Here is a 25,397-nt window from a genome sequence, read left to right as displayed (position 1 = left end):
AATGTCCTTTCAGGTTTACATCAGGATTCATATGAATCAAGGGCGATGGAACAAGGAGCCAGCCCGTCCAATTCTGTGGACACCAGAATGGCCACAGCTTTGTCTTTTCTAAATGATGGCCACTGGCCGGCATATTTTATTTGTTAAACGCCAGACAGTGCTGCGTACTTATTTATCCATTACAGGCGAGCTTTATTAAGTATGGCGACAGACACGGACGGGACGGTGCTGTCTATTAACTGGGAAGAATTAGTTTCTCGTAATGACGGTAAAGGAATGTGCATTGCATAAGCAGTTTCTATTTGCGTGTCCTTTAATTATTAGTTGCTATCAATAATTCAGTGCAAATGCTAACAGGATGAATTACCCGGCTTCAGTTTCAGTGTTTTTCTATTCAGGTATGTATTTGCATCATGCCTGCAGGCCATGCAGATGTATTTTCTCTTGGCTGTATGATTAATTTCCGTTTGTTTTTCATTTGGAGTCGAATTGACTTGCAATTTCCACACCATCTTAAATGCAGCATTCATTTTAGTACTTGAATTGGAGCGAGGCCACGTTTGATCAAAGTTATTTGTTATATTATTTTGCTATGTGTCTGATCTGCAGTACGCAAGGGATAGAAAGAGTACTCGACTGTATTTTATTATGATGCCTGCGGGGTGACTTCTTCTAAATTCAGGGTCATAATGGCGATTGCATTCGAAAAATATCACACATAAACAGCTGAACAATTTAACCCAGATGATAAGGGATGCGGTAGTGAAGAACTAGTTCTAATGACATGCTAAATTTTATGACGCTGCCTCAGGCAGCAGCCACTAACGGCTTCGAAACATGCGGCATGGAAAAGACGTCGATCCTGTTTAAAATAACATACTATCGCACAAATCATTGATTTGCTTGAGACGGCCAGAGCACCCGTCGTTGATATGAATCATTATGATGTCATCAATACGTACGGATGAGATGGAGGAGCACAAGTTTTAGTGTGGGAAAGTTGTTTATCAGATGTGACTGTAATTTGTGTAAAAACATTTTTTAATGATATCAAATATTCTTATTGATTATTTTGTTTTTTTATTTTTTAATGACATTAAATATTCTTACCGATTAACGATTAGACTCCAAGGCAGTATTTAAGGAAATGGTAAAATGGCGGCACGGAATAATCCTCAAAAAAGACCACGCTGTCAAAATTATCTATGAAATAAGAATTTTTATTCATATTATTTTCATACTTGTCCACAAGTAAAATAAAATGCATATCTATGGTTCCATTGCAAGAAATAAATTGGCAGCATTCCTTTGGCAAATGCTACCCATATACGTATCCTTTCTCTCGTGAAAATCAAACCAAAAAATGGGGGAAGAGAAAACAACATTTTTGAACATAACAAACAACATTACCCAACTGATGCATCACTTTCAATAAATAACAGGAGGGGGGGTTCCTTAGTTGTCGTTAAATGGACCCAACATTCATCGTGTGCTTACTGTGTCAGATCGCTTCTTTTTTTTTTTTTTTTTCTTTCCCGTCTCATGGTGCACTCGCTAAGCGGTCAAAGCTTTAAAGTGGGAAACGGGGGGGAGGAAATCTCCAAAATGTACCTTAGACACACACAGTTCAGTACATAGAGAACAAACAATTTTGGGCACCGATTCATTATATACATCATATCTGTAATGTTCTGTAAAGGCATCCATTTTGTTAAACGTACTCTAGCTTCACCGTCGTTTCTTGCCTCGCCCTCGCCAGGTGAGCTGATCAACTCGCTTTTCAGTCACTGTCTGTTTTCGATAGGCCCCACATCATCATCTCTTATCATTGTCATGAGCTTCCACAATCTCCAGTCCTGCATTTGGAATCATAACTGGAGTTCTAAGACATGGCTAGTGAGATCCAGATGGTGGGAAGGAGGAGAATGTGCAGCACTTGCAAGGTAGCAGCCCGGCCTTTGATGCAGTGGCTGTCTGATCTGGGCTTTTTGGAGCACTTCTTTTTCTTTTTACTTGAGGCTGTAGAAGATTCCAGACTGTCTATAAGGTTAGGGTTCATATTTTCCAGGGACTGGTCCAGGGTGTTGGATAAGGTTCCAAGAGGTCCGTCGTTCTGCTTGTTCTGGGTGTCGTTTTTGGTTCTTTCCGGATCCTTGAATTTGGTCTTGGACATGTTCTCCTTTTCCTTCAAGGGGTTGTTGGTAATTTGCCGACTCTTGCCGGACAGGATGGAGGATTTGTCGGTATCGCTGAGGCAGCACCGAGGAATGGTGTCCTCTTGGGGGTTTTCGGTGGAGGGGAACTTCCCGGATTGGGCCTTGGAGCTGAAGAGATTGGTCTGGATTTGAGGCGTTTCCACGCATCCCTCCAAGTCTTCGCTCTTTAGCCGCTTCAGATCCTTCCCTGCCAGGAATTCCGGAACGTCGCACTCCAACTCCGAGCTGGAACCCTTGAAACGTTTGAACCACTCCCACAAGGTCCTGGCCCGACAGTCACAAATCCACTGGTTACCGTTTAAGCGCAAGTACTGGAGGGTGCTAAGCGGCTCCATGGTTTCCCCCGTCAAGACGGTGAGGTTGTTGAAAAACAAAAAGAGGGATTTCAGCTTGGCCATATCGCTGAAAGCCCTGGCTTGGACAAAGATGACACGGTTCTGGTGTAGCAGCAGGCGGTCGAGATTGATCAAACCGCGGAACATGTTGTCAGTCACGACTTTGATCTTGTTATTGTGCAGGTAGAGATAGGTAAGGTTGGCGAGGTCCAGAAAAGTGTCGTCATGCAGGGTTAAAATGTTATTGTCCTGCAAGTAAAGGTACTGTAGGGAGAACATTCCTCGGAATACGCCCACGGGCAGCTCGGATAAGCCGCACCTGTGCAGGTGCAGCGTGTGCAGCTTGGTTAAGCCTCGGAAGGCCGTCGGGCTGATTGTGCGAAGGTTCCCGTTGTCCCCGATGTCCAGCTCCTCCAGTTTCTCCAAGCCGTAGAAGGCGCCGGCCTCGATGTGGCTAATGTTGTTGGAGTAGAGCCACAGGACGGTAAGATTTTGACAAGAGCTGAAGCTTGTGGATCTCACAACCGTCAGCTTGTTGCTCTGGAGGAAGATTCGCTGGCTCCGCACCGGAATCTCAGTAGGGATGGAAAAGAGTCCTTGTTGCTGGCACGCGACGGTGGGCCGGGGTTCACTGTAGCATACGCACTTGGCTGGGCAGCTGGCACTTTGACGTGCAAAGTTCAGCCACATCAACACAACCAGTAGCCGCCCCCCTGAAAAGACAAAACACAGCAAGCCGATTAGCAAAAAAGGCTTTCTTGGAGCTTTTTCATTGCAGAAAGACATTTGAAAGAGTATTGCCCCATTGACCATGTCAACAAAGTATAAATGGCTTGTTTTGCTTTGATGGTGTCGTAATCTTCATAACATTTGAATCAAGGGACTCGTTCTCTCCCAGCTGCCTGCTAACCTATAAGTAACACAAACAAAGCGATTCATTTCCAACCGTGGCCTGTTGTTTATGATGTGAAAGATGCCCATTCTAATACGGTCGACAGAAATAACCGTCTTTCCCAGGGAGATAAGCTTTCATATCGATGCTCGGGGTCCAAATGAAAACATTGCTCAGCGTTTGCCTTTCCAAGTGTGGAACTACCGTTGTGGAGTAAGATTTTTCGGACCGGGCTATGTCGTTCAAACGTGCTGCGGTCGTTGGAACGTTTTTGAAGATACCGGTCAAAAATGAGCTGAATGCTCAAATAAACATTGTATACTTTCAACGAGGTCAAATAGTTAGTATCATAAAAATAAAAATGCTTTGTTTGACCAAATACGGTTGAACCGAAATAGCCCGCTCGGTCGGTCCGAAATATTGACGGCACATTGGCTGATCCAGGCTTCCTTAGTTTCCAAATCAAATCGTAGCTCCAACCCTCGGTGGCCAAGAGATGTCTTACATTGCCTTCCAGCATAACTGGCCCTCAAGGCATTTGCATTCGTAGGAATGAATTATGCTTGGGCGCCGTTGGCTGACCTTGCTGCATAGAAACGCACAGTATGGGTGGAATGTAAAAGCACCTGTTTGTTTTTTGACTGGATTTTGAATTTGGATTTCCATGTGTGGCTGGAGCTGACATCGGCTGCCATTCATGCGTTTGAATTGAGGCTCGCTCGCAGCCGTGACAGCTGCCGAGACCAAAAAGTCTTACTCAGCCTTCCGTCCGTCTCTTGTCATTTCCCTGCAACGGGCGCAGCTAGCTCACTTGTTAAAGCGAGCCCCGGTGCGGCCCGACAGAGGGCCTCCTGTGCAATTTCCCTCCAATCGCCTGGCTCGGCCGTCAGCCTGCCACCGTAAAGCTGTCAAGACTTTGCATTCTTTCTGCATGGCAGCACTTTTTCTCCCAGCGGTGCCTAACAATAGCAATATTTCAGCGCACAGCACGCTCCGTGTAGCTCCTCTACCGTAACGCCTGCTCTCTGCTGTCTATTCATTAACAGGCTATTTCCACCCACGCGTCGCATGTCAAAGTCAGCTTTCCTCTGCTCTGGGCGTATTATGTATGCCCTGTCTTTGTCAGCATCTGTTTAAATGACAGCGTTAGGCACACAATGTCGTCAACTCCATCACAATTATGCCAACGCAGTCACTTCAATGTCTCAGGCTATCAAAATATTCTCTATACCAATATTATGGTATGTCATTATAAAAACAAGGAAGCAAAAGCGCCCATGTACTCATAAGTTTGTGAACCCAAAATAAAATCCACCATCGTGGGGCATAGCAACCCACTCGAGGTGACCCGGTCCAGTATCCTGGTTCCACTAAACAATAGGTGTCAAAGTCAAGGCCCGGGGGCCCGATACGGCCCGCCGCATCATTTTGTCGAATTCATGTGTCAATACTAAAATTGTAATTTGTCTTCACTTTTAAAAAACAATCAACTATAACTACGACAAAAATGAGCTTGACACCCCTGCACTAAAAACGATGATGGTCCAATAAACAAGCCAGATCAGGGCTCGCTATTCCAAACCGAGCCGTGCGGCGCCAAACCAAACTCTACCATTCTCTCAGAACAGACACGATTTTAGCAGGCTTGTGTTTGGACAACAAAGCTCAATTCTTTACCTTTGATTTCGATGTACACGAAGGAACAAAGGGCACTGGGTTTTTTTCTTTCTTGATATCTGTCTGTTTGTTTTTACCGCCGCTGTTGATGCTCGGTCTAAAAATACGACGGCAAGGTTGTAAAAATGTATTCCTTATCGTCTTGTGCCAGTTTTGTTTTCAACACTTAATCTCAGCCTATCTGCCGTGTCAAAACATGCTTCGGAGCACGAGCTCCCCGTCTCCAGACCCCGCCGGCGGCATATCTTCAGAGAGCTATCGCTTCGTACGACGACCGTCATCACTCAACGTGAGCGGACGAGCCTCTTTTGTTTCCTCTTGACTGACACTAGAGGCCGGTCCTTCATCTGAAAGCACATAGCTTGGCGCCCTTAACGCTATTTACAAACGGACCCTGGCAGTTGAGGACAGATTCGTGACCGTACTTCAGTCATCCTCCATTTTGATTGACAGGAGAATTTCTAAACTGCATGGCCATGATGTGCTGCTATTCATCCGATCAAAGGGTGGAGCGCTTATCCCGTTCAGGGTCACCGCAAGGGTTGGAGCTTATGCCAGCTGACTTGGGTGAAAGCCAGATCACTCTCAGATCACACAGTGAGCAGAAATTGATCCCACGCTGGCCCTTGGATGGGGAGCGATGTCAAGTACGACACAAATTGGGTCTTTTTGGAACAATTTGCACAATTCATTACTTTGTGTAACAGTGGATTGTTTTCTCAGTCGAGACTAACGTAAATCTGCCTCAAGGAAAACGTCTGAAGCCGGATTACATAGGTGAATTACATCTTTGCTGTCGAGCGCTGCATAAATTGCACGCAATATTTGCTGCAGGCGTCTTGTTACTGTATGCATAGAAACACTTCAAGTCGCACTGACACCAGCCCTGCAGCATAAGAGGAGTGGCTAGCGTCAGGACGATGGGGATACCATTTCAGGGAGCTCTTTTCAAATGTGACAGCCTGAGAAACCCGTTGATTTGGAGCCGAATTTCCACACTTATTTGAAACTGTGATCCCCAAATCGTAGTTTGTAACTTCTCAGGATGACTTTCATTGGAAAATCCCACTTGTGATCACATGCAGACAAACTCTCATTTGTCCCCGTGTAAAACAGCACAACAAGCATTTTCCACCAAGCCCCAAAGTAGACAAAGGTCACGCCGGGATAGTATCGAGAGCTGCCAGTCCATCATAGACACGCCAGGGATTGGGCGAGGGTGGCTAACATGACAGTCTCATCAGCCCAGCCCCCGAGTGGAAGCCACATATCTGTCAAAGATGAAACACATTCTTCTCCACCGGGACCTCCTGACCCTTTTCCCCGAATCGTACATCGGCAGCCTTGTATTTAATATACTTGCGATTCCTTTCCGCCTCTGTCGGAATTGTTTCCATCATCTGCATATAGTCGAGAAACTATTTCAGATAAAGGCAAGGTAAGCCCTTATTTCTTATTCGACTATTACTGACGACTAAACGGGTCACGTAGGGGTCATTGTAGCCAGCTTACGATTTTCATTCATACCTTGATTAGACAAAAATGTTACAAGGACCGCACAACCTTTGTTGTCATGGCTTATTGCTGCACATTAAAGGCTTTATCGGTGCACATTTGTTTTCTCGCTCCGGCATATCAACAAGGGCTCGCCACCTTCTGGCGCTGATTGTAAACAAACGCCGCATGCTGTGAATATGCCTCAGCAAATGCTATATGTTGCTCTTGCTCGATGCAATTAAAACCTTGTAGAAAGGTTTGATAGCTAATTATGGAAGTCCATCATGTTTGACCCTTTGAGACGTCATTATCACTTCTTGACAAATGTGGGGAATATACGAATACTCGGTCCGAGCCGATGGGGCGCTCAAGGCTAGAGACTATATATATATATATATATATATATATATATATATATATATATATATATATATATATATATATATATATATATATATATATATATATATGCCCCCTCCATCCACGATTTCCATTTTTTTCAATTTTTAACTATTCAACAAATGAACGTAAAGAGTGAACAGTAATTATTCATTTGAATATAATTATATTGAAGGTGAATTTTCACCAGATTTTTGCTGCCCCCTAAAATCCACAACACTCTTAGCGTCCGCCAATCTCGCCTAACGGTCGAGCCGGCCCCGATATATACAAATGAAATATAAAACAATATTGAGTTCAATTAATGTAGGGAAAAAAATATCTTTGCGATGCTTGAATGTTTCTGACAGATCCATTAATTCTCGAGTTTCAGCTCTTAAGAAGCAAGAGTGATTTTGTCAAAGCTGAAAAGTAACACAAAACTAATCTTTGAAATTCACGGTTTTTGACATTTGAGTGAGGATTATGCAGGGAAGGAACTGGAAGTATATTGGAAGGAAGTTTCCTTTGAACTCTTCTATAGAGCTGTGAAAATGTAATATAATGGCAAGAAATTGACTATTCCGGAAAGATTGTTAGGAAGGTCGAATTCTCATAGAGGAGCTTGTGATCATGGAAGACACGTACGTTAATTCACACGGTTCTTCATCACTTCTTGGAGGTAAAGTCACATCAAGTATTTTTCTTCCAGTTAAAGGGGAAAATATATTTGGAGATAGATCCCAGACACAAATATACATTGATTCGTATAACTCGCTTCAAAAGAAGAAGCACGCCTCAGATCAAACAGGTTATTTGGGACACCAAATGGGCACATTTGCCGGGTTGGGTGGGGGCACTCTTGGAATGCAGATGAGGACACAATTAGATGGCCGGATTGGAGATGGGGAGGAGGCCACAGATGAGGTCCTGTTTGACACACGTGACACAGAACTGGCCCAAGCAGATGGCTCATGAATAACTGAGGCAAGCGCTAGTTTGCTGGACTAGCCAAATGCCAAATGTTGGTGCATCAACAGACGGGCCGCATCCACGCGCTCGGAAAAGATGAAAATCAATAAATACACGTTTCGGGATAATACGGCCAGGCGGATCTTGTCACATGGTTTAAATGGATGCGTTAAGTCGAAGGCAACGGGGATGGATGGCCATGTCCTGACAGCGAGAGAATGAGCTCGCAATCAGAAGGGCCGTCGGATCGAATCCCCCCCTTGACTGCTGAAAAATTGAGTGGGAAAGTGGAAGTGAAGAGTTTTTCCTTTTTCAGAAAAGAGCATCAAATTATCATCAAGCCCCTGAGTGATACGTCGACCTAGCAAGTTAGCTAATGTTGTTATCAGGCTGGAGCTCGAACCACAGGCGGAGCTAGGCCGGGAGGGCCAAGGATTTTTAATCTTTATTTAACCAGGCAAACAATTACGAGTGTGGCGCATTATAGCTATAGATGATGCTAGCACCTCCACAAATTAAAACAGACACGAGTCCGTTTCCTACGGTGGTCTGACCGGCAGGCACACTTCAATCAGTGTTGAAACGTTTTGGAATTTCATTGTCGCGTGTCCTTGCTGAAGGCAAAAGCTGCACGTGGGTGGGTAGCTGCACTCCGCTTGGAGAAGAAGGTAGATGTCACAACATGTTTTTGGCAGGGTCAGCGGTACAAATCCCTATGTTTGGCACTGGCTCGTTTTGTATTTGTCCAAGTGGAACGGGCTTTGGACTGAAAGGTAGAACAAGAGCGAGCAGTCTATTCGGCGGCGTGGCGCCGAATGCAACCTGGCTGTGATTGAAATAACTTTCGGGAAGAACATCTCGTTAACCTTGCGAGAATCTTTACTTAACTTTTCAATCTATTTTCAAGCAATTGTTACGGTTGTGCAAGTCAACCGTGGCATTATGGGCCAAATGGCTATGGGTTGAAACGCATTTGTAGAAATGTTTGTTTCCGTTGGCAGTTTTGCAATTCCGTAGCCTTGAACCGGGATCCTCCGTGTTTATTGTGTCCTTTGTTCGTGTCTTGTCGACTCGTTACTTTCCATCTCCAGCTGTTCCCGTGTTTTGTTTCTGGTGTCTTGTTTTTGTTGTTATTGTTGTTCCTTTGTATCATGGGTTTTGGCCTTTACTTGTTTTGATGACATCATTCTTGCCTTGGCTCGCCTCCCTGTACTTGGGTGCCTTCTTAACGACATCACAAAAGTCCAAATCCACGACACTGAATTCATCACAAGCCAAAGAGCCTCCTCGGACTGTTGTTTGAATCCAATCGGACCGTTCTGTTGTGATCAGCCCGCTTAGCTGGAGGCAAAGTGTGAGAAACGTCTCTCTGTTTCAATTTTGCAGCAGTGTGAGATGTGTGCCTTATTTTTTTCACGCAAAGACTATTTAGCATGGCAGTTGGCATCGTCTTGCTTTCATCCTGATAAACGAGCTCCCCCGATGTTTATTTTACTTGAAAAGATAACCTATATAAAATTTAAACACTTCATCCGGTGACCTTTTGTTCCTCGCTCGCAGTTGCCAAAACCTTATTTTACAGCCCGAGACTTTTATGAGGTATCTCCCGGCCATTTATTTCTCTCCTTTTCTGTTTTTTTATAGTCCCCGATCCGATCAAGTCGCTTCGAGCTTGACGCCGCATCAACATAAAAAACACACGTGACCTGTGAATACATTTATTTATTTGTCACCAAGGAAACACCTCTTCAAAAATTCTTTTTAACCTTTGCTAAAACTGCCAGAATGAGCTTTCTGTTGGACACGGATTAGCATATGACGTTGTTGCCGAATGTAATCGTCCACGTCAGTGGGGTTTATCTTGCGCCAAAAGATAATCACGGCGGCACGCCGGACGGGATGCTACGAACATATTTTGCCGGGCGGGTGAGGCGGCCTGGATACCAACCGGCCTTTCTGAAATATCAAGACCTATTCCCCAAATTCCCAATGGCCACCATCGTCCAGTCGTTTTTTGCAAGTACATAAAAATATGACTTATTGATCCAGTTGACATTTGGGTATTGGTCTTTCCGTGTGAATTTAACCGTTGCAGAAGAGAGGTGGAGATGACAAGACAAACTATGATCGTCACTTTTTACTATTCTGATATATTCAACCTCCACTCCAGTTGGGCAATATTCCACTCTGTTGGACTCACCCGCTGACTATGCAGAATAATGAGTCTCATGCCGTTACTTCATACCAACTCAACATTGCAGACATGGATGAGATTTATAGCGGGACGCACATGAAAGCAAAATGGAATGTTAAATCAGTCAAAAAGTAATACGTGGAGCCTGCCTCGTGATTTCACGTTGCCGTCAGTGCAGAGTCGAATATGCAAAATGTGTCCAAGGCAGTCGTACTTTTTCCACCACTCAAATTTTTTAGTTTTACCGCATTTGATTTGTCAGTTTGTATAAAGAACATAAGCTATAATATAACGCCCATCATATTGCAATTTTCATTTGGATAATTTCAGGATAGGTTTTGGACCCAAATATCCGCATTTTTCATCAGATTTCTGTTTGATCATGCTTGTCTCCTAAGGTGCTGGATGGTGCATGGTGCTGGATCTCGATTAGCAATTGGCTCCCTCAGCCACCTGTCTCTCTCTCGTCCAAGTGTTTCTCGTTGTCTCATGTATATTTAGGTTTCCTATTTTCGCTCAGTCCATTCATTGCGTGTGTTTGCTGTCTGTTATGTTGCGAGTGTTGTTGTTTGTTTGTAACTTTGGATCTTGCTTTTGGACGTTGTGGAGTTGACTATTTTTATTGCCCTTGTTTACTTTCCTTCATGTTGTTTTTCTTCCCTGCCATTGGCTGGATGGATGGTTAGATGATATATGCATGAAGCAACATTTGGGATTCAAATATTAACAGAACATTGAATTGATGTCCAATACATGGACGTCCTCATCAATAAATATTTGATATGATACTGTCTAAATCAGATTAGATTTGTTATGAATCTGTTGGACAAATGGGTGATGGACACAGTGATCCATCCAGAATGGCGACGTGGATGAAAGACAAATTCAGCAAGAATCAACAATAGTGAATGACAAAACGACTTCAGGCATCCGTGTCAGTAACATTTGACGTTGCACAACATTTTATAAGAATATAGAATAATAAATCAGAGGATACCCTTTTGGAGGGTTAATTTATCTTTTGTGGGCTATTGAGCAAGGAAAATGTTGCAGCTGAAGTGGATGGTTTTTCAACATATTCATGCTTTCTCTCACCTTGCAAAATGGGAATAAAAACAGCTATGGCCTTGTTGATTTAATAAGCCCACTTCAGGAATTGCCTAACAATGAGTGCTCCCTCCTCTGCAAGAATGAAAGGAGGGAAAAAAAAAAAAAAAAAAAACCTGTGCATTATTTACCAGTCGCCTCAATGCCGCCGCACCCTCTGCTGCAGGAAAATAGATTTTTTTTTGGTCTGCAGAGGATCTCTTAGAAGAGGGGACAAAGGCACAGGGAGCTTTGGAACGTTTCCACCTAGCTAAAGAATCACACGTCTCGCCGTCTTCCTCTCTGCTGGCCTGATAAGGGCGGGCAACGCTTTACATCAAAGGCCTCCACAAATCAGTCACCTTTGTTACCGCAAAGGTCACACCCAGGCCCAAAGCTCAGCTGAGGCGAGAAGTCATCGTTGGGGCGCTTTCATTCGCGGGCGAGGGATGACTTCTCACGTAGCTCCTTTGCCTGGCCTCTCATCTCTCCAAAACGCGACTCGGGAGATCGGAGGTGACGTTGTCAGCTTGCCATTTCACGATTCACGGCATGGAAGGCATCAGATAAGACCAGAGTAAAGATCCCGACGGTGGCAAGTCACCTTGCCGCTGCAGCATCCGAGCAAAGTATTGGCCGGGTTATCTGCTGTTTTTTTTTATTGCTCCTCTGGGGACACCCGACAACATATAGCAATCGCGTCCAAAAAAAAAACCCCATAAAACAGCGTCTTTGCTGGATTTAATCTTTCAGTAAATGGATAAATGTATTGGAAAAGCTGTTTGATGCACTTACAGGAAATGAAAAGAGCGTCCACCCTTTTGTATGAGACGTTGAAGTGTGTCCCTGGGGTTAGGGTATTTTTCGGACCGTAAGGCGTATCAGTTCACATTAACAGAAACAAACCAGCGCAGCGCAGCGGAGAAGTCACACTTTACTCCAATTCGTTTTGGAATACATACGTAGTACTGTTGATTTTTGTGTGGGAAAATAGATGGTATTTGTTTTCATTTATGAGTGGATGTTGTTGGCAGGAGCGTTAACGCTTGAGATCAAATGTGTAGCGGCCAAATGTATCCAAGCGTGGACCTGGCTGGCGTTGCGCAATGGGCGCAGTCACGTTGAATCAAGCCGCTCCCACTAAGACGAAAGCAGAAAGTTGTCAAAAATGTCTCGCAAAGATACCGACTTCACATTCCAGGCTTCTTGCCTAATCCATTATTTAGAAAGACGTGTGGAGCGAGCACTTTTTTGGTCCAAATTTTTTCTGTTTTTGTTTCATCTTCAAGACAGCGTTTGGAGCGTAATGCAAAATGGCGCAATTGGAGTGTTGCGGGATGACCCCCCATGTGACAGCACCTCCTGCTTTGCTGTCCGGGTAATGAGTCATTCCCGCCTGCCCCCAAGGAAAGCAATTTGGTATTTTTAAACCACATCCTTCAGCTGTTCTTTTCTCCCTCAAGCGCCATCTTCCAAGCGGCCGTCGGCTCGTAATATGAATAGTATTGCCAATGTCACCGCTAATGGCTGGAATATTACAAATGGTTTCCACCAGCACATTTGCTGTGACAAAGAGATGTGAAGCCAGCTGCTGCGCGTTCCAAACACCAAATAGTAATAAAGTTGCCAGTCGGGGGGGAGGTCAGAAACTTCATTGGGATCGTTAGCATTAGGCTAATCCTATTTGCCCTTTTTCTTGGGACAACCAATCAGCTGCCTCCAAATTGCGTCTCGCCCAGGTGTACCTCGTCTCGTCTCTTTGAGCCAACCAATCAGCTCCATCAAGGAGTGCCTCGTTGTCTCGCCGCGATGCATTTTGTTGCATGCTTTTTTTCCAGTGTTGACTCATTCCCCATTGGCTTCTCCTTAAGTCCAATGATTTTGTCACTTTTAATGAAGTATTTTTGTATTTCACTCTCATACTTTTTGTTTTGCGTTCAAATATATATACATGTGACCAAGTACTCATTAAGGCTAGCTCTTCTGAAAATCTACGGTAGGCCGGCCACCTGCATTATATTGGCAACACTTGAAATAGGCATTTGATTTTTAATTGGCGTGTAACCTTTCCTATATCAAACCCACCCGAGTTTTGGTTCTGCTTGGAGAGGCACGAGTGTTGCCATATCACCTGACAGCAGGGACTTCAATCATTCCGCTGAGCCCGTAACATTTTTATTTATTTTTTTTTTTTTTTAAAACCGCAGCTGCCAAATTCTTACCACAGCTGTTCACTAGCGTCTCGCTAATTCACTAGCACATAGTAATGCGTGCACTTGTCTTTTAGTCCGTTTTCATGCTGAGCCCGTCATTTTGAATTATGCATGAGAGAAAAGGAAGATGGAGGGTGAAGAAGTTGCCTTTTTAATCAAAAGGTCCAGAGGATGAAAATAGCTTGAAGGCAAGATTATAGAAGAAACAGCTTCCCAGGTAGCAGCGTATTTCTACGGGGCGCCTGGAAATAGCAAAAGTGCAGCTCTTAACGATGGATGCTTGCTGCACTTATAACAAACGTGAAAATGAATCCGCTTTCATTTGCTCTGGAAAAATAAGATTACGCTTCCGTGGACAGTCACTTCCAGTGGACAGTTCAAAACGAGAATATTTTCTCCGCTAGCCTTTGGGAACTTATTGCATTCCAAAGAGAAATTCACTGAGACTCGCTTATAAACATGACATGGCATTTAAGTTGAACAGCACTTTGGATCGGGTCATGGTAAGAGCTCAATTAGGAGTGCGGGGCCAAGGACCTGACTCAATCTCCCATGACTAATCCTGAGCCTTTTGTTGTCATTAGCAAAAGCAATTGCGCTTTAATCATCGTTCCTCCGTGCAATGCAGCGACTCCAAAAAAAAGTACCGTGGTTATAGAAAGTCTACACACCCTTGGTCAAATGTCAGGTTTTTGTGCGATAAAATAGAAATCTAAGTGATGATTTTTTGGGAGAAAATAAGTATGAATTGTTGCTGAGAGATGTCAAGTGACTCCAGCTTTCAGAGGAAACCCGACTTGATGCGCTCGTCAGTTTTTGGAAACCTCACTCTATTTACTTTGCGTAGGTACACAAGCACCATTGTGTTGAAAAATTCAAAAGTGTTGCCGTTTACAAAGGCTCACATGCCACCTCGCTGTCTCTTGTTGATTTCTGCATTTGACTTCTGCAGCAATCTCGCTCAGCCTACATTCATTGAACATTCCGCTGTTTGCTAAAAGTATCCACGATGCTATAGTAAGGTTTCCCAAATGTAGTCAAATGACTACTTTGCTGCTCCTGACACCAAAGGCAATTCCGACATGGAACCATGAATAAAATCCAAACAACCAGGATACAACCAAGACATATTTACTACAACATGGGCCAAAAAGCCTCCGTCTAAAAATAAGAGGCGCAGTCAAAAGTGACCTTTTCTGTAAAGGTTGGCCTGAAATGCAGCGACCTGACATGATCTATTTTCACAACCGGCACAATTCATAACAATCGATAAAACAGTTTATAAAACCCCCAATACCACCAAGTGAATTCAGTAGGATAACAAATGATTTTCAGTCCTGCGGAATGTAAACAGTATATATACATATATACTATATATAACTCCTAAAACTGCACAGGTATCGAAAACCACTCAGTATTCATCTGCGGGCAGAGATCCGGTGAGGAAGTCGTGCGCACTAAAGCACATCTCGCATGATGCCGTACTCATCCTCTGCGGGGAAAACGTAACACACCATCTGTTCGTTGATCCCCGGCAGCAAACAACAGACAGAGCGGAGCGGCCGACCCGCGGCCCAGGCCGGGCCGGGCACCATTCCCGCACCAGCAATGAATTGTGGGAAACACGGAGGCAGCCACATGGAAGCACAGCGGCTAAATGCGCGACGAGAGCCGCCGTCGGCTTGTTAGGATTTGATCGGCGACCTCCAGCTGACGTCGCACACGGAGGAATGATGCAAATGTAGGAGGACAGCGCAATAAGCTCGCACAAAGCCAAATGACGGATGGGAGAATGTTTGGTAGCCAATGAGGGGGAAGCGAGATGTGTATTTTAAGTCAGCCGGCAAGTGCGCAGACGGTGAAGGGAAGGGGGACATTTTAAGATGCGAGCCGCAATGTCTACAGACGCCTTCATGGGAATGAGAAGTCGCCCACTCGGATGTTATTTTTTGATGAGGTGTGGGGGTTAAACAAACACCAAGCAAGCGTGTTAGTTAGCTCACAGGAGAATTCCAAAAGGAAACAGCAAAAGACATCAAATAAATGATGCTAAATATGTGCGAGGAAGGCTTTCGGCTGCCCCCTGGTGTCTGCCGCAGCCCCCCTAATGGCTTTTTACACCTCATAACATCATCCATTGAGTCATTTCTTCTAATAAGGGTCATGAATGAACTGGAGACAATCCCAGCTGGCTCCGGGTGAGCTGCTGGCTCCATTCTTAGAATGTAAGCCCTTGCCATATTTGCTCATTTTCTTGCATGAAAGCCATCGAGTCGTTTCAATTGTTACCGATTAATCGGACGGTTTTAAAATCGTCAACGATCCGCTCTCTAACTTTATTTATAAAGCATTTTAAAAGCAAGCAGGGCAGGTATAGCTAAAGCCGACAGTCGAAAAAAAGTGTTTCCTTTTTTTTCTAAATGGAAGCAGATCTAATTCAAGGTGCAGCCTTTTTTCTTTCCTTCCTTTAATCATAGCCCCTTTTCCCATTTGTGTACATGAAATGATTGATGCACAGATTTGATCATTACTTTCAGTCATTATTATTATTATTATTATTATTATTATTCATCTTCTTTGTACTTTAGTTTTAAATGGATTTCTTTGAGGTGATATGGCTTTACATGATCACATTACGCTCTCCTTTTTTCTGCTTAATTATTCTCATTTTTAAGTCATGAAAGCTGAATTTGTTATGCCTTAAGATCAGATCTTTTTGAACGGATTTCTTTTGAAAAGCTTGATAAATTGCAGATGAAACGTTTTAAAAACCAAATGGCAGATGTAGGGATGATGGATGGATGGATGGATGGATGGATGGATGGATGGATGGATGGATGGATGGATGGATGGATGGATGGATGGATGGATGGATGGATGGATGGATGGATGGATGGATGATAGATGGATAGATGGATAGATGGATAGCCTAAAATCAAAGTCATGCTACCATAATAGAAAGATTCATTATTTGAAAGATGAAAACAATTTCACCCATTAACGACATCACTCATCCGCTTCTCCATTTTGTATTTGCCGGCAGCTGTTCTGATTAAATAATGTGCAATGTTGCGGCGCTGTAAAATACCAGCCTCAGACAAGGAAATGACATAAATGGTCATGATCTACAATTTTCAAAGGATTTTTGTCAATGCTGAAAGTCACACAACAGGGCACAGTGCGTTGCGTCCGGCTATCATCTGCCTAACACGGTTATCAATAGTGTTTTTAGTAGCTCGGGAAAAGGGTCAAGCACCCCCATTTGTTTTATGCCCAACACTAATATACAGCTCATAAAAGAAGGATATGAATCCTCCAGATATGTGAGGATATATTCCCGGTCAATCATGGTGTAAACACAACGGACGCTATGGCAACACAGACTGGCAAGCCCGTCAGGTTTTTGCAATCAGATGAGAGGGAATAGCGGAGGCATTCGTCCAAATATAACCACTCATCGTTAAGTGATTGTGTGCCTAATTAGATTAGGACGTCGTAAATATAATGTCCATGTTCATCCAATAAAACAGGGCCCAATGACACACCCCAATCGCCCCTCACGCAAATGCCTTCGTTATCCAGATACGTGGCCCGATTGTGATATGACGTCAGCTAGCTAGCTCCAAAGTGCATCTGCGATACGTGGCGGCTTGAGAGCACCTGGTGTTTTATTTCTTTTCTCGCCGACTCAAGACACAACTATTTTCACCTTACAAACCTTTCAAACACATCCATTATAATGAACTGCTTATCTTCGCCATGGCATATCGCGGCATAATCAAAATACAAATAAAGCAGTCAGCCTTTGGCACATCAGGAACAAGCTATGACTTCTAATCAGTCATTTTGTTATTTTCAGCATTAGTTTGCCTGTCTTTTGATGAAGGTGAAATAGAGCATGCAAAACAATGCTCCCGATATCCTACGAGCTATGATCTCAGCATATATCTGCCTCCCGTAGTGGAACAAATTGGTTGTCTTAACTAAGACTCCCTGCACAGTGCATGATGCACGGAAAAAGGGGTAAGGGGAGGACAAAAGTCCCAAATATAGTCAGGATTTGTCTCCAGTGATGCTCAGCTAACCTAGAAATTGGCATGAGGTCCTGGTCTTAGGTTTCAACATCGTCAGTCTGATGAAAAAATAAAATCCTGCGTTGACAAGATAAGTAGCTGGCCTTTTTGCTGGGGAAGCAAAGCAGTCGATGACGCCGGCCGGGGTGGACGGTCTCCTTTCTGATCCAGCCTGCAAGCTTAGGAGTAAAAACGCAAAGTCATCTCCTTATCGACAGGGGGCGAGGACTTTGCGGATTACACTTTTTAATGTATTTCCCCCTCAACTGAATATCACAGCACACAAACCGGGATAAGCAATCAACAGCGACAAATCTCCTCATAATTCTAAATGAACTAAGAGACCCCAGGCGCTTTTTTAAACGCTGCAAGTTGAGACGCTATTGTCGAAAGCAACAGGGAAACTGCCTCTGTGCGGTGACGGGAAAGAAAAAAGAAGAAAAAAAATCAACAAATTGCTCCTCAGCCACTCGGATCTGGCAGAAAGTGACAGCGCGTCGTCGCTTGCCGCCATCCCCTCGAGGTTAATGTCCCGCCGGGGGAACTTATCTGATTGGACCTCGCGCTGAAATCGACACTTTGAAGGTCTTAGCTCGGCGCGCCATTTGGAGTCTATTCGCTGAGAGAGCTCCGAGTTCTTCACCGGTGGTGAGACAAGATCCACTCATCGGAACAGAGGTCGATAAAGTATCCGCTCATCTGGGGAGAGTGACATCTCGTAACATGAAACCGCATCAGTCGCGTGAACCCGACCAGATGAACGCACGTTGGCACCGAAATGAACACCCTCGCTCTGAGGTCAAGAGGCTGCTAGATGTAAATATTTGAGTCTTTTCATTCATGTCGTCGTCACTGGCTCCCGGAAGATGGGGTTTCAGTCTAATGAAAACAGACTGAGGCCACCACAACGCAATCGTGCAGTCTCATAAAATCAAACTATTTGAAGATTTTCAGCTGTGATGAAAGGATCTCATTTTAAAAAACCTTAATGAAGTTATAGTTGAGCACTGAATTGTTGAAATCTGGTTAAACCAGGGATTTGGGGGGGGGGGCTAAAACAGGCCTAATTACACAATAGGTCCTCCCTCCCTCACTCCATGTGCCAAAGATAGACAATGACTGCACAACACTGACGCTGGTGACAAGTTGGCAGGCTAACGAGGTGACAAGCTAGCAGCCGAACGGGATGGCAAGCTAGCAGGATAGCGGATCGGATTAACACCTGAGCATGCTTTGCTTTAAACATTTATTTAATGATTGCAATTGTCATTTTTACTGGCAGAATTGTTGCTTTTTTGTCGAAAGGAGTCAAGATTTTCCAAAACATCCCACCACCTGTTAAGTCGTTGACTCACATCTCATTGGTGGCATAGCCAATAAAGCGGGAATGCAAACAGGATGAAGCCAAGCACGCTCCCCGAGGCAACTTGAGAGCAGCAGATGTTGCGCCGCGGTTCCCGTTAAGCACCCATGTCATCCAAATTCTCAACATCTTTTCCGTGTTGCCATCTAGCAGCACGCCACCTTCAGATTGCGGCGAATTTGCGACGTGCTGTGCGTGCATGGGGCCTTGTGTTCAAAGTGTGAATAACTTGACAGGGTGTCAATTTTTTTTTTACCTTTCTCTCGCTGCAATATAGATGTTTTGTGTCCAACAAGAAACCCCCGCAGTTAAACGCTTGGCTTTGCCACGTAACGCATGTCAGACTTTTTAAAGCGCTCAATTGTTTTCGCCGTCAGACTCAATTGAGCAGAAATGTGAAACATCATTACAGCCATTGTGTCACTGGCATGTCACGGGCTAACTTTACATTTGCTTTGGGGTCACAATTAGAACAAAAAGTTATTGGAAATTGGAGAGCAGCGGGGAGCGTTTTTCAAATTACGAGCAGCGTTTATAGACTTTGGCATTCATTGCAAACTAGCAGCGTGCGTGCGTGCGTGCGTGCGTGCGTGCGTGCGTCTGCACATCATTAAGGACCGACAAATACAAATTTCCCGGACATCGTTTAGCCTTACAACCTTGTATAATGAGAACTGAAATTTTAAATAGAGTGGAATCCATTTGATGCAGATGAAAATGAAGCGACAACCTGACATGGGTTTTGCGGGAACATGCCGCATTACCCGCTTTGTCGCTGAAAGCAATTATCACATTTACACCTAATTATTAGAAGTACGCGATTACGGTGATGTGATGCTAAAGTCGCTTTTACGCTCCAACACTCCACAATTGTTTCCGAAAAATCCGTTTTGTACAATCTAAAAAAAAAAAAAAGTCCATGAAGACACAAGCTCCTTCCTCGCAGTGAATATTGAAACTGAGTGAAAATAAGACACATGGGGACTCGCAATGTACTGTCAAAGGTCAAAGCAAAACAAAGAGGCAGCAGCTAACTAATAGATGAGCTCCTGAATAATTGCAGCCGTGCCGCTGTTTTATCGTCCTAAGAAGTTCTGTGAAACCTCGCAGCGTGTTTAAAAATTGCATGCTTGTCATCTGTCTTCTTTTGCCACACGGCCCATTTTGTAGTCACGCTCACAAGACAAAAAACAAAAAAAAAGGCGGCCGGCCGAAAATACACCGCCTTGAAAAAGTATTCAGACCGCTTCTCCGCCATCCTGTGGGGACGTTAGCAGGAATGGCTGTTTCCTCACAAACAGCTCTTTGGCTAGCCACTGTGAGGATAATGACACATATTACGCAGTCACACCCCCATTTATCATCTGGCTAACAGCGTTTCTAAGCCAATTAGCCAAGTCAATATGGCGGCTCTGTTATTACCGACATTATAGCATCGGTAAATTACCTCTACCTGGCGTAGACTGCATCTGCGTGACACCGTTGTCGGGCAGTTGGATAGCAATCCCGTTGACAGATTGATGGCGCAATATCTCGGGCTTGGTGATTCATAGATACTTCGGGCCAAAAAAAAAAGTTACATGCAAAGTGGAATACTGCGGAGGAGGCATGGCCAATTGGAAAAGTTGAAATAGAGCCCCTCATGCAAAATAGAAGAGGGGGCACAAGGTTGAAGAGGGCAACATTAGTATGCGAGATTCTCATCTGTCTGTCTTTGGCTTAAGGAGTGGTACGGTGCACGATGTCAGGGCCATGAAGACTCAAATATTTGTTCCCCTTGGTCCCTGGGTCGCCTCGGCTTTATTGATGAGTCACCTCCACTCTTTTGAAGGAGTTACACAAGCAAACGAGCAGGGAGGCACAGTATGGCATGCGACGGGACCGCTGGTAGGCTGCCGCCAAGTTTCTTCCAACCCACGCTACGCCGCTGCTCTTGAGTGTTCCGTCACCAGCCCGACATCCTCATCATCATCACCAGTGAGATATTTTTGTTCCTGCTTTTATCTGCTCTACTGGTGACAGCGGTGCCGCGTGGGGAAAGAGCTACGGTAAACGAAGTTTTGACACCGGATCTCAAACATGAAGCTGCTCACGGAGCAGAGCGGAAGTGTGTTTACTTTTGGAAAAGGGGGCACGATTGCAATCGACTAAGTTTGAGAGCAAACTGAGTCGAGCGTCGAAACTTTCAAAGAAATCCGAAGCTGATGAACTATAGATTGGAGTGGAGGTGACAGAGAGTGGCGGCGAGGTGTTTTGTCCGGCTCGTTTTCGATTTCCCTCCTGATGAAAACAACTTTGGATGGTTGGCCCATATGGAGTTGATCACAATCCTCCAGTGACGCTATTCTGAGCAAGTTGCATACGGTGCAATTCTTTGTGAAATGTCCACATTTGGGATGGTGTGTCAGCTCTCACCACAAGCTCATTTTTACCAAACGGAGAAAGAAACAGCTGCACTGTCTGGAGTCTGGTGCCGGAGTGGGAAGAAAAAAAAAAAAACATCATGAAAGCAGTTATTTGAAGGGCTTGTTTTGAGCATTATTTGGCATGCCAATGAAACAGCGAGGACATCTGGGAATGACTCCTGGTAATAACCCAAAGCCCGCTCCTCCTAGTAAACACTGAAATCATTGAGTCTCGTTAGGCTTTACCGCCTGATGCAATCACATAACTTTCCCTCAAGTGTGTTATTTCCTCAAATGCACGCAAGCTTTACCAAGCTGGATGTTACTGATAGACGCTTTTGGGATTGAAATGGAAACTGGGAAGATTACTATCGGGGTGTCATGCAATCATCCGTGGATATTATTTTAGCCCGTGGCAATAAAACATGTTTAGTAACCTTCAGTCATGTGATTTAGATCCTTATTATATTTTAATCATCCCAGGTTAAGGCTCGTTTCGCATCTTGTTTTTTGGCGAGCATCCGTACGAGAAAATCCAGATAAGCGACATTGCTTTAAAGACGGGAGTCAATCTGGCAGCAGCGGCGTGTCTTTGTCTATTCCTCACGGTGGGAAGAATATCATGCAAAGTCGCCATAATATCAAGCCCCTTTGTCTCTTTGATGGACGTTTACAAAGTCTTCCTGCCTCCGATTTTTCCAATGGAATGACAAATAAATGGTGACTTGAATTGCGGTGTGAATTGACTGTAGAAAAAAAAAAAGAGCAAATTTTGCTATGCTAATAAGGATGAAATAAAATGTCAAGCAGTACAGTAAATGACGCCCGTCTCGGCAGTGTATCAACACTTCTATCTTTACGACTTCTCACGTTGTCGTAGGACCGAACAAACAAAATTCGCAAAGGCCGGAACAGAGAGACCAACTCCCCAGTTAGCTTAGCGTGAGCAAGGACAAAGCTGGTACGATTTATAATAAAGCGGACTAAAAGCAAAATAAAATTTAAAAAAATACAAAACTAAGAACACTCTTTTGCCATCTTTTTCCTAATTGTGACTCCAGATTGGGAATGGGTCGGACAACAGAACAAAACTCCCTTCATCTCATTTTATTCCTTGATGAGCTGGAAAACACATAAGACTTGAGCTTTAATACGCAGGTAATTACTCTCATCTTGCCCTGCTGTTAAAATGAGCCCCGCTGCCACTGCCTCTTGTGTTTCTGTTATCTGCACATAAACGCATTAGCATGTGCCCCCTTTAATGACATTAATTAGCTGTAAATTGAGCTGATTTCCCCGCTAAGTACTTGAAAAGTCAATACCATAACACAGGCCTAATATATGCACGCGTGACGTCTAGCTCGTGTGGAAGGTGGCGCAACAAGGGAACAACCGGCGGCACTCGGTGGGTTTGATGAGCCTATTCGGTAATAAAGAGGGTATCGTGTATCGGGCCGTATCCATTCGCTTCTCTGATACGTGGAGAGCATAATTACATTGCTACGCTATTGACAGACGATATCTTTTAGAGAGACTCAATTATGCACAAAGAAAAAAAAATGGAAGAGAAAGGAACTGAAGAAATGATGATACGGGGGGGAAATAGATTGGCGACACGCACGAACAAAAGTTCTCTAATGGACAACCTAAGCTGTTCTGTAATGGAGGCGGAAATGACAGATATGATATGACAAGAATGGCAATGTCCGTAGCATTTGAATCAAAATGATAATTCTGCCTGGCACTGATGACTAACTCTTTACAAGCTGGATTTTCTCATCCCAACCAAGATTCCAGATGAATCGATCGATTGTTGTGAAGCTTGAGAAAATATTTGGAGTCTTGCATTGATCTATGTTGCCCAAGGTTAGAGGACAAAGAATTGACAAGGATCGTTTTTTTTTTCATATTCCCAAAGAACCGTACCTGACGGGATTCTTTGAGATTATTGAATGGGGGAGTCAGAGGAGATGCCGTTTCATTTTTTAAATTTAATACGTAAAGCAAACTGTATCAAATAAAAACATGAATAAAATAACTAAGAAAAAATGAATAAAAGCCAGATTGCGGAATCACCGACACACTAACCACGTGTGAACTAAATAACAGCTTTCAAGACCTTCGGGTCAGGAAGACGAACCCCGCCGGAGGCACTCGGGGATTCCGCTGGGGGCCAGAAGCGGGATCACGACACGCATTAAAGCCATGTTGACAATGATTGCGCAATGACTCCTCCGCCACTCGCTCTGGCAGCACTCTCAGCAACTAATGCCGATGGTTCCTAATGCACTCCGCTTTTGAAATAAAAGCTTTCTATTACGGGCTTGCGCGCAGATGGAATCCATTGACGGGAAACGCCGGACCGCAAGTGACCTCCTCGAATTTCCGAAGGCATACGGTCTTGACCGACATAGCCGCTCGCTTTTAATGGAAGACTACCTCCGCTGTGGAATGCGGTTATTGGCAGGAGGGGCTCATAACTCAGGCAACTTTTCCAGACAGTTTAATGCCTTAATGCCAGCTGATTGGTGTCATTGATTAGCCTTTGTGAAAGGCCCGCAGACAGGAAGTCATTTTTCATTCAGTGCCGGTCCTTTTCAAACCCTCCTTTATCCTAGCGTGTTAAAAAATACCTAACCGGGATTGGATGTCCGGATTCCCAAAAGATTGAATGAGATTTAAAAGGCCCAGTGAAAGATCTGATTGTCTGTGTCAACATGATGAATGGAAAATTTGGATTCAAACGGGGATGACTTGATTTAGAAGACTGAAAATGTCAAACTTTTCCATTAGAGACACTTTTAGACCTGCTTAAAGAAAATCTGATGGGAAAATGGTTTGCCAGTTGGGGAAAGATGTTACTTTTGCTTTTTTGCCCTTGGTAGCGGTCGGAAGTGTAAAATTCTCACTTTTTTTTTTAAGTCGAATGCCAATATTTGGTTAACCGCCACTCCCTCCCTCCCTGCCTCCCTCCCTCCCCCCAGTGCCTGACATCAACTAACAAGGACCTTTTGGCATTTACTTTTGTTGCACCGGGATTTCATTCAACTCTAGCGGAAATGCATCCCAGCACTCTTATGTGACTAAAATACAAAGAGCGCGGGCAAGTAAACAAAAGACAGCCAGACATGAAAATAAACACCGTATTTTACTTCAGCATTCCACATCTACTGATGAATTAATTGGGAAAGCTTGTGGTCGCCAGATCAGGGCATCGTCAACCTGTGGTCCGCGGCTGTCTAGTGGTCCGTGGCGGTATTGCAGGTGGTCCGCGATATTGGAAATGGAAAATAGTTTTTAAAACATTTTTCAAAATTAAATGGATTTATTATTTAGACGATTTATTTTCCGGCTAATTTAGTGAATCATTTACCCATACAAATGATGTCAAATGTATCTGAGATTCCCAAAATAGATATACAGATGCAAATAGCCTGTATAGGTCTATCTTCCTTCGGTGCCAAATAAAATAATTTGCCGCCAAAGCGGTGGTCCCCGAGTTGCCTCTTGGTTATAATGGTGGTCTCTTAGACAAAACCAGTCAGTTTAGATGATTGAGAGCTGTCATTCACTTCCGAGGCAGGGGAGCCGTGACCATGGCCAAAAGCGTAATAGAAGAGCGACCACTTAGGGCCGATACAACGGAAAAGCGGCTAATAAGTAACGTCTTTTGTGTCTTTGATACAGTCGTCAAGTCGTTTTGCAGTGTCGGCAAGTCTCTTCAAATCCGAAGAGAGGATTGGGCTTTTTTTTTAACGACGGAAGCTGTAAAGATTCTCCTCAATCTGCCGTCTCGACCGCACGAGTCAGCAAGCAGCGGGGTGTCGGCGCAACGTGTGTGTGCTTGTCACGCTCCTTTACAGCTAAACTTTGTAGCCAGATCAAAGTGGAGGATGCGCCCCCATCTTTCCCCGTATAATGTCCAACGTATTCACGCGCTGCCCTTTAAAGGCACGGCGGGACGCTCGTCACCGTCAGGCCCTAAACTCCATACGCAAATGTCTTGCCGGGAGAGTCACGGGAGGAACCTGTCATTTACCCGCTGAAGAATTTATGGGAAAACCAGCGGAAATTTTTCAGGAGACAAATGAGTTGA

The 25,397-nt window shown here is 44.2% G+C and overlaps 1 protein-coding gene and 1 long non-coding RNA gene across 5 annotated transcripts in view; one reads left to right on the top strand and one right to left on the bottom strand.

The window, feature by feature from the left end:
* LOC148397309 (uncharacterized) overlaps positions 1–25,397 on the top strand; it is a 157,842-nt gene that overhangs the window by 89,651 nt on the left and 42,794 nt on the right. The window contains exon 5 of one of the 4 annotated variants that reach the window (XR_015858600.1): positions 23,636–23,780. The exons of the other annotated variants lie outside the window; for them this stretch is intronic. This is a non-coding gene — a long non-coding RNA (uncharacterized LOC148397309). Of the gene's footprint in view, positions 1–23,635; positions 23,781–25,397 lie in introns of those variants that run through there. 4 annotated transcript variants of the gene reach the window in all.
* The window catches only part of rtn4r (reticulon 4 receptor), a 31,723-nt gene continuing 7,531 nt past the window's right edge, over positions 1,206–25,397 (bottom strand). Inside the window, exon 2 of the mRNA XM_088376106.1 lies at positions 1,206–3,264. Within this exon, the coding sequence (XP_088232232.1) occupies positions 1,883–3,264 (1,382 nt within the window). The 3' untranslated portion in view covers positions 1,206–1,882. The remainder of the gene's footprint in view (positions 3,265–25,397) is intronic.

Source organism: Syngnathus floridae, chromosome 5, assembly GCF_059516105.1.
Source record: "Syngnathus floridae isolate MCC-2025c chromosome 5, RoL_Sflo_1.0, whole genome shotgun sequence".
Lineage (NCBI taxonomy): Eukaryota > Metazoa > Chordata > Actinopteri > Syngnathiformes > Syngnathidae > Syngnathus > Syngnathus floridae.
This window is presented reverse-complemented; position numbering and strand designations above follow the sequence as displayed.